General features: G+C 34.0%; 1 protein-coding gene and 1 long non-coding RNA gene across 2 annotated transcripts; one reads left to right on the plus strand and one right to left on the minus strand.

Moving 5' to 3' along the window:
* Positions 1 to 1388: 1388 nt before the first annotated feature.
* LOC110866379 lies at positions 1389 to 3518 on the minus strand. The gene is made up of 3 exons (XR_002551384.2): positions 3111 to 3518; positions 1812 to 2008; positions 1389 to 1731 (listed from the first exon to the last, which is right to left on the minus strand). It is a non-coding gene; the product is annotated as an uncharacterized LOC110866379 (long non-coding RNA).
* Positions 3519 to 6320: 2802 nt separating this feature from the next.
* Positions 6321 to 8522, plus strand: LOC110868183 (DNA-3-methyladenine glycosylase 1). The gene is made up of 5 exons (XM_022117291.2): positions 6321 to 6845; positions 6935 to 6992; positions 7533 to 7616; positions 7709 to 7844; positions 7930 to 8522. The coding sequence occupies exons 1-5, from the start codon at positions 6359 to 6361 to the stop codon at positions 8221 to 8223; spliced, it is 1059 nt and encodes a 352-aa protein (XP_021972983.2). The 5' UTR covers positions 6321 to 6358; the 3' UTR covers positions 8224 to 8522.
* The last annotated feature ends 1534 nt before the right edge of the window (positions 8523 to 10056 follow it).

Here is a 10056-nt window from a genome sequence, read left to right on the forward strand (position 1 = left end):
TTTTTAGTAGACTTTAATGCACCATTTTGTAAGATTTCGAGTTTTAATCATTACACATCACATTAACCACTTCAAAATAGCTCAAGAATGTGTTTTAAGCAACATACCACTAGCTCGAGGCTAGGGAAGTATCTAGACGCGAATGTGGTGGATAAAAGCTAGAGAAAGAGGTCCTTCGAGCTCCGAGTGCACCAAGCCTTCTTATGCGTGACACTTGACACTTGTATGATGTTGGAATGTGAAGAACAAAATCGAAAAATATGATGGATGATCAAGGGGTGTTCGGCCGAAAGTATTTGAGGGAGAGGAGAGAGTAGTTTTGTGGTGTTGGGTGGTGAATTGTCTAGTGTGTCATCTCAAGGTATTTATAGACATTCCATATGGCATATTCCTAGCATATTCCTGGCATATTCCTGGAATATTCCTAGCATATTCCTGGCATATTCCTGGAATATTCCTAGCATATTCTTGGCATATTCCTGGCATATTCCTGGAATATTCCTAGCATATTCCTAGCATATTCTTTGGAATATTCCTAGCATATTCCTAGCATATTCTTAGCATATTCCTAGCATATTCCTAGCATATTCCTGGAATATTCTTAGCATATTCCTAGCATATTCCTGGAATATTCCTAGGTTTTCTGCGTTGTCTGCGTTTTGCAGTGTAAGCACTGTGTCGCGTAGGAACACACGGTACGTGCTTAAACTTGAAAAATAACGTTTTTAAGCGTTTTAATTTATTTTTCAACACGAACCTGATTAAAATAAAATTTTAATCATAACAGAATATTTGTGGGATTAAATATTATCCGGGCGGCCATCAACGTTCGTTTCGCAGTTTTGTCGCAATTAGTTCTGCTCTTAAAGTGTGTTTCGGGTGCTTTTTAGTGCTTATTTTTGCTTTCATATAGCATATATATTAAACCCTTGTATGTACTCTTGGGTTTTAATGTATTCTTGTTATTGGACCTACACCTAGGCTCCAATTTTATTGTCTGACTGCTTTCTGCAGTTCCGTTGACACAGTGTGTCTTACCGGTGAGTTTACTAATATTTTTGACGCAACGCTCTCGTTTTTGCATAAAGCAATATTTTGTAGTATAAAACGTACATGAATTCACTTGTATGGAATTCAGAAACTTATTTCTCTTGTAAACTAGATCATGTATGTTCATTAAGGCACAGATCACTGTTCATTTAGTGTACGGAATGTACGGAAAAGTGACGGCTGTCACATCTACACCATCAAAAAATTATATACTTTGTATACACAATACCGTTATATTTGTATACATGTATGTATATACTTTGATGTCACAAAATTGACATCGGATATAAAAAAGACAATGACTTCAAGTCAAAAAGGTTTTGTTTTTTTCTCAACCATACATTAACCGTACTAGATTTATATTTGATATAGAAAGTTTGATTCGAGTTTACATATGATAACCAAATATTCTCTAGACTTGACTTCAAAGCAAGTTTCCCTTGTCTAAAATCCTGTCATCCGGAACATAACAAGAGTTTTCCTTGGCCCTGCGAGCAGGGGCGTAGCATAGTGGGGGAGGAAGGGGCGGCCGACCCCGAACTTTTTGCTCAGTAGTAGAGAGTATGTAGTTTTCGTACAGAAACTTTTGGGTATATACGTTTTCGACCCCTCATTTTATAGAAATTTTTGGGTATATACATTTCCAACCCCCGATCGGAAATATAAAGCTTCACCACTGCCCTGCGAGAGAAGATAGGACGATGAGCATATACATATATATTTTTATAATCGTTAAAAGTAAACATAAACGATACATGTACCTGATAATCACATTTTAGTCGCTATAATGACGTTAAGTGCACTTTTAAGACAAGGCACATGAAGAGGGAGCGGATGTTGGTGAAGTCTCTCTCTCATAAAAACAAGATAAGTTGCCTAGAGGGCAGGGTTGTACGGCACACTCCAATCCCTCCATGTTACCACTTCCCCACCATTACATCCACATCTTTGTTCCAATCTATTAGAATATAAACACTTTATTTTATAGATACACACACTTTATTGTATTGTAGTCAATAATCAATATATAAAATGTACATATTAAAAAAAAGGCAAGTTGGAAATAAATAATCATACCTAACTCAATTTGGCTGATAATAATATCAAGTCAGTTATTGGCCGATAAAATCCGAACTGGTCAAATTTTTTTGTAAAATAGTCCGCTGTTAAAATAGCTTAACGGAGTTAAGTTTTTTTCCGAATTATAAACCGATGTTTTAGGGCTTTTGATCAGAACGAGAATACAAGTTGATTGATGTAAAACTTACCTCGAAATATTGCCTCAACCCCCGAAAACGATGCTTCAATTCGGGTGTTTAAACTTTCAATTAACAAAAATCAAGCCATTTCGAGCACAAGTTCGAGGTAAGTTTTACATCAATCGACTCGAATCCTCGCTCTAATCAAAAGCCCTAAAACATCGGTTTGTAATTCAGAAAAAAAAAAAAAAAAAAACTTAACTCCGTTAAGCTATTTTAACGGCGAACTATTTTACAAAAAAAAAAAAAAAAAAAATGAACAGTTCGGATTATTATCAGCCAATAACTGACTTGGGATTATTATCGGCTAAATTGAGTTAGATGGGATTATTTATTTCCAATTCGCCTTAAAAAAACCCCGTATTTAGCTCGATAATCTTGAAATAAAGTATTTTAACAAAAACATATTGTACTTAAATTTTAGTATCAAGGGCATTTGTTTTATTAGTGTATGCGATTAAACATATAAATTTTATACGTATCTTCTATATAGCCTAGTTTTTTTCATCAATGTTTATAGTATATTATTGTTAAAGAGGTAAAAAAACGACTCGATGTCGAAATACGATCTGGATTAGTGTAAAACAAACATAAAAAAAAAAAATACAACTTTTGTTTCTTAAAAAAAAAAAAAAGACGTATTTTGCTTAAAACAACAATAATACGTTTTTTTTGCTAATAAAAACTTAAAGAATGTAAAAACCCGTTGGATACTTCCTCGTTTATTAATTTCCATGGTTGTTATCACCAATCGCCATTCCTCTGTAACCACTTGCAATCAACATTTTAGAGCATAGTTACCTAAATCGCTGGGTTTGCCACGACCCACGTATTGGATCGTGGTGTACCCAATCGCAATTCGCAGTCGTACCGGAACGATGTGGTACGGTGTTTCAGATTGAACTGGTTCGAAGTTCCAAATCGGTTGGGTACAGCGATCCGCTTCTTGTTATTTTGCGATCCGAATTGAATTGGTACCATGTTTCGATTCAACTGGTACGGTGTTCTAAATCGTTTTGGTACAACGATACATGGCTAATTTTAGGCGGGAACATGCTGAGTTAGTTTAAACAATGTGTCCAGGAAGAAGGTGAAGAAAGAAGGGGGAAGAAAGAGAGCGGCTGCGTAGCGTATGGGTGTGTTTTAGGGTTTTTTGGTTTAAATAAGTTTAGTTATTTCAACATTTAACCCCTCTATTTTTACTAGTTTACATTTAAACACTAAAACTTGTATTTTTCTACATAAAAAGTGTAAAACTAGTTTGTGTATTTAAACATTTAACCCCCTCTATCTTCACTAGTTTACATTTGGTCCTTAAACTTATAAACTTATCTATACATATACATAAAAAGTATAAATTAACATTATATATATACATAACATTTAACCAAATTACATCATCAATTTCTACTTCTATTTAATTTCCATTTTTATCTTTAACCTTCAATGTTTATATTTAAGTTTTATAATTCGAATTTTGGAATTTCTGTTTTAATTTGGGTACAACGAACCGAACTCTATGGTACGCTGTACCGGTTCGTACCGAAATGAACCTACCCCCCTTCGTACCGAAAACGTCACCACTAGCGAATCGCGTACCCGAACCACGTACCCGTACCGGAGCGAACCACGAATTAGGTAACTATGTTTTAGAGTTCGAAAGAGGGAACAAATTCTTATAATATAAGAAATGTCATACCATTTTTTTTTGTTTTCTAGACCCGATAAAAACATCATTTTCTCGATTTTGTATCATTTGTGCTTTACAGTTAACAATCTAACGATATGTTTTGGTTGTATATCCATGATATTACCAGGGATAAACCATTATTCTTGACGAGCTAGTTGTTAGTCTAGAATCTCAAAAATAGGGTCGACGTGATAGGTGTCGGTTCAAATCTAGGCAAAAGAAATAATTTACGATCCCTAATGTAAAGAAGTAACATTAGCGGTTAAAAAAAAAAAAAGTAGAAAACGAAGGATCTCAACACAGGCACACTCCCAGGAAGTAAAAGTCTCATTAAACTTTACAAGACGGATAGTATTTTGATAGGATAAAGATAATTTCTACAAACGAGTTTGGAAAACATGATGCACAACATGATAAAGTAAGAATAAAATGAAAGTAGGATATGGTTTGGTTTCATTAAAAAGAAAGAGTTAAATGCCGTTTTAGTCCCTTGGTTTTGGGTCATTTTGTAAGTTTAGTCCAAAAGTTTGAAACGTTGTCATTTTATTCCAAATAGTTTCAAGCGTTGCCATTTTAGTCTACTGGGTTAACTTCGTCCATTTTTTCTGTTAGCTAGAAGGGTAATCCGATCATTTTATATGGTCGAATTGCCCTTCTAGTTAACAGAATTACATATAAAATAATCGAAATACCCTTCTAATTAACGGAATAAAGGGATAAAGTTAACCAAATGGAGTATAGGGACTAAAATGCATGGTTGCAAAAGTCGCTAGGCGCTCCTTAGTCGGTCGACCGGGGAGTTGAGAGTACTCGGTCTACGCGGAGAGTACTCGGACATGTTAAATTATAAAGAAATTACTTTTTGGAGATTAAATATATGTCAAATAACATAAATTTACTAATATTTACAACAAAATACGTGAAAATGATATTCATTCTTTAATATGATAGGCATAAAAATAATGTTTTATTATTATTTAAGTCAAACTATGCCTGAGTTGACCTACTAGATCCAATTCTGGCCGAGGTTGACCGCGTTTGACCGACTCCGAGTAATTAAGCGGAGTCGAAGAAAATCGCCTCGGCAGCCTACCTTGTAGCGGCTACTCGGGGAGTACTCGGCCTTGAAAACCTTGTTTTACAACCATGCTAAAATGACATTTAACTAAAAAAAATGCAAACTATATTCAATCTATAAAATAAAACCATATCATACTTTAATACAAACTAGTTTTTACTATCGCCGCGTTGCGGCGAAGTGTGTTTACATGTATTTTGAAATCACTACAAGCGTGTTGCGCACGGGAACCGCTGACAAGAATAAAAAGAAAATATAGAAAAAAATTACTAAAAGATAACCAAAAGAAAATCAACCAAAAAAGTCGTACGGTAATAATGTTGTTCGTATGAAACTTGTGGTCAGAGATGAGCAAATAATACTGGGTACAGGTACCGAATTTCCCGAACCGAAAAATCTTAAGTACCAATTCGGTACGACTTTTGGCGTTCCTTGTACCGATTCGCTACCGTTTTTTACCTTCATATACAGGTACCGTAATTGGTATTTTCGGTACCAGTAACGATTCGGTATTGGTTGGCACCAAGCTCATCCCTACCCCTGAAACTAAAAAAATAAATGATTAAACGTTGAAGAAATTAAAAAAAAGTTGCACCATACCGATGTTCATACGACACCCGCGATCAGGGATAAGCGAATGGTATCGGGTAACAGTACCGAATTTCCCGAACTAAAATATTTTCAAAAACAATTCGATATCGACTATTGGTGTTTTCTGTACCAGGCTAGTGTCGGTTTTTACCTTTATGTACCAACAACCGTACTGGTATTTTCAATACCAGTACCAGTTAACAAAAACTTATCTGACTTAAAAGTAAAGAAGATAATAAAACTATTAAAAAAATCATATATATTATCATAACTTTTCCTGTTAAAAACATTGTAGTATTAATATATAAGAGAATGTAACAAACATTATATAGAAGTAAATAAAACAGTGGAAAAATGAAGCGGTGGTCACGTAAAAAAAATAGGAAAACCCGATAATTTAACACCTGTCCATCTTTTTAACTTTCTTGCAACTTTTTGTTGACTATCTTCTACCCCAAGAAAGTTGAGTACATTCTTAACTAATGAAAACTCTTGGGTTCAAAACCAAAAACAGAAAACTATACTGGCGCAAACCAACTATATGTTTTGATATATATAATAATAATAATAATAATTTACACCCTTTTTGTCTTTATATTATTACCACCCGCTCCCCCTATCCATTACATTACACTATAAATAACCAATAACCACCATCTCTCCTTCAAACCACACTTCACTTTTTCAACTATGTGTTCTTCAAACTCCAAATTCCGGCACCGGCAACTAAATGACACAACTTCCCCACCCACCCTCTTCGACATCAACGGTCGCCGCGTACTCCAACCGGCCACCTCCAACCGCAACTCCCCACTCCCCGAACCACCACGTCCCCTCAAAAAAACCCTCTCCCTACCAAAATCCATCTCCACTTCAAAACCAAATCAATCTCCAGCCTCATGCACAACCCCAAAATCCGTGATCCCGGAAAAGAAAGCCAAAAACGGTACCCTTTATGATCGTAATTCGATCGAAACAAACATTGATTCCAGCCCTCGTTCACTGCCGGGGAGTATAGCGGCCGCGAGGAGAGAACAGGTGGCCGTGATGCAGGTACAGAGGAAGATGAAGATCGCGCATTATGGTAGATCGAAATCGTATAGTTTTGATCGAAATTGTGTTACTTCAGCCGTTTTTGTACAACAGAAAAGATGTAGCTTCATTACTCCTAATTCAGGTAGGATTTATGAAAACCCTAATTTGCATGGTGGATGATTATATTATATATGACGTTATTTGATTTTGTATTAATTTTTAATTGGATAGATGCAATATATGTTGCTTACCATGATGACGAATGGGGAGTTCCTGTTCATGATGACAAGTAAGCACTCAAATTATTTTATTATTCTTTTTTTTTCATTTTTTAATCATAAAACTAGGTGTTAAAATATTGTCTAACACCGAACGAAGCATTTAAATCGAAAAAAGTCGGCTGGTTTTGTTGGTTTAAAATATGTACAGTTTGGTTCTTGTTTTTAATGGTTTGCAACTTGAAAGCGATCATGTAAAGTAAACCAAACCAGTCCTATAATATTATTTTACGAATATAAAGGTATGTATGCATATGTATGCGTATATATATATGCATATATTATATTTATGACTAATTCTTGTTAGTTTTTGAAACACAATACAAAATTATGCTTATAAGAAAATGTCTAAAATTGCGAAGCTGAACCAAAAAAAAAAAAAAAAAAAAATCAAATTATAAAAACTTAAAACCAGGCCAGTTCGGTTTATATTTTCTCAAAACCGTTATTATTTGTTTGGCCAAAAATTTTCGTCTAAAACCGGTCGAACTAGACCATGAACACCCATAGCAAAAACCGCTATTTATTAACGAAATTGGTTCTGTATGAAGGATGTTGTTCGAACTCTTGGTGCTAACGGGTGCTCAAGTTGGCTCGGATTGGACTTCGATTTTGAAGAAAAGGCAACAATTTAGGTCGGTCTTGAGTTTTCAATATTTGAACCCTAAACCTCAATCTTTAAATCTTAAAGTCAGATAGAAGTATAATCGTACTTTATAATTTGTAGGGAAGCTTTCTCAGGATTCGATGCAGATATTGTGTCAAAGTATTCGGAGAAAAGGGTACAATCGCTTAGTAGTAAATATGGCATTGAAGTTAGTTTTGTCCGAGGTGTCATTGACAACTCTAAATCGATTAGCGAGGTACGATGATGTGTTTCCTTAAACAAAGATTACTAGGTAACTTTGTCTTAATTTAATATAATAATATTATATTAACCTATGACAGATTAACAAGACGTTCGATTCATTTAACAATTACATATGGAGATTTGTGAACCATAAGCCCATCGTGTCACAATACAAGTCAAGTCACAAGATGCCCGTGAAAACATCAAAAGCCGAAGCTATAAGCAAAGACATGGTGAGAAGAGGGTTCCGCCAAGTGGGCCCGATAGTCATCTACTCTTTCATGCAGGCCGCCGGCCTCACAAACGATCATCTCATCACCTGCCCTCGACATCACCAATGTGTCACCTTAGCGTCGCCCACAACACCAACCCTTCCAAGTTCTATCAAATAAACTTCCCATTTTTAGTTAGTGCTTTATTAATTAACATGTTTATCTAATGTTTTATTAATTAACATGTTTATCTAATCTCTAACATGACACACTTGATACTAGTGTTGTTTTTCTAGGTTCATGGTTTGTATTATGTCGATGTTAATTTTTCTTAGTGTATTCTAAAAAAAAAGTGTATACTATTGTAATTACGTTAACCGTTTTGAGTTAGTTATTAACTCAAATAGAAAAAGTTGGGTTTGATTGATTGTAAAGTTGTGATTAACGTTATTTTATTGTGATTACTTTGCCCTTTTAAATTGAGCATTGTGTTATATCGATAACTTTACTCGTTTGAGTTAGTTATTAACTCAAACTTTTAAAGTTGCATTTGATTTATTGAAAAGTTGCGATTAACATACATTATCATGGTAATTTTACCCGTTAAATTAAGTATTGTTTAATACCAATAACTTTATTCGTTAGTTAGTTATTGACTCAAACTAGTAAAGTTGGGTTTGATTAATTTTAAGAGTTAAATGTCATTTTAGTCCCTGTGGTTTGGGTTATTTTGTCAGTTTAGTCCAAATGTTGCATTTTTAACCTGTGGGTCCAAATTGGTTTCACAGGTGCCATTTTAGTCCACTTGGTTAACTTCATCCATTTTTTCTGTTAACGAGAAGGCCAATTTGATCATTTTGTATGTAATTCTGTTAACTAAAAAGGCAATTCAGCCATATAAAATGACCGAATTGGCCTTCTCGTTAACAGAAAAAATATATGAAGTTAACCCAGTAGACTAAAATGGCAACTGTGAAACCTTTTTGGACCCACAGGTTAAAAATGAAACCTTTAGACTAAACTGTCAAAATGGTCCAAATCACAGGGACTAAAATGGCATTTAACTCTAATTTTAAAGTTGTGTTTAACAATATATTATCGTGATAAGTCTATATGTTCAAGTTAAGTATCGTATTATCCTGATAAATTTACTAGTTTGGGTTAGTAATTAACTCAAACGGGTAAAGCTTGATTCATTGCAAAATTGATTAAGTTGAAATAAAGAGATGTGGATCATGTGACAAAGCATGTGGGAGAATGGAATCTATGGCATGTGCTTGGTGGTCACTTGTCTGCCAGTTAATCATGTTGCTTTAATTTTACATGGCAGCCTAGCAGTTGGACCATTAAAGTCAAAATTAGGCACTAACGTGACATACAACGGTTACTTTGGTTTGGTTGGGTGTTATATAACTTAATTATAACTTGTAAATGTGTGTTATACGAGCTACAAAAAGAAAATATCTTTTATAAATTTATTGATTTTGGTAAATTATACATAGGTATAGATGCTACTATATTCACAATTGGTTTCTATATTATTATGATTATTAACATATTTTTAACACCCCCTACGCTTTAACACAAAGAGGTTTCTCATTAACAAATAAATACGAAAAACTCACAGTTATATATTATATTTTACTTTATATGATATATAATATAACTCATTTTAATTATACAAAATGATGCATCAAATATTGAAAAAGTTACATTACAATATGGAAGTACTTTTGTTGTTTACTTTTGTATGTGGGAGTTGAAGTCTTAAATCTAAGACCTTCAAATTTAAATGTATGTAAAGGTTTTTACCTTTGCTAATGGGTCACCAACCATATTGTTAATTATAATATATAAGTAACAAACATATAAGCAATCTATAGATCTCTAAATATTTCTTTGTACATTACATTTGTCGTCTTATTTCTAACATTTTTCAACTTTGTCTAATAATAGTAACTTGATTTTATGTCTTCTTTTCATTCTAATTGGTGTCACATATAACTGGTAATA

Source organism: Helianthus annuus, chromosome 7 (genome assembly GCF_002127325.2).
Source record: "Helianthus annuus cultivar XRQ/B chromosome 7, HanXRQr2.0-SUNRISE, whole genome shotgun sequence".
Lineage (NCBI taxonomy): Eukaryota > Viridiplantae > Streptophyta > Magnoliopsida > Asterales > Asteraceae > Helianthus > Helianthus annuus.

Excerpts from the sequence above, each read along its gene's own strand:
- LOC110868183 (XM_022117291.2), top strand. The coding sequence starts at position 6,359 with ATGTGTTCTTCAAACTCCAAATTCCGGCACCGGCAACTAAATGACACA. Across the intron at positions 7,617-7,708 it reads AAGAAAAGGCAACAATTTAG|GGAAGCTTTCTCAGGATTCG; the intron begins GTCGGTCTTGAG and ends TATAATTTGTAG. Across the intron at positions 7,845-7,929 it reads ACTCTAAATCGATTAGCGAG|ATTAACAAGACGTTCGATTC; the intron begins GTACGATGATGT and ends AACCTATGACAG.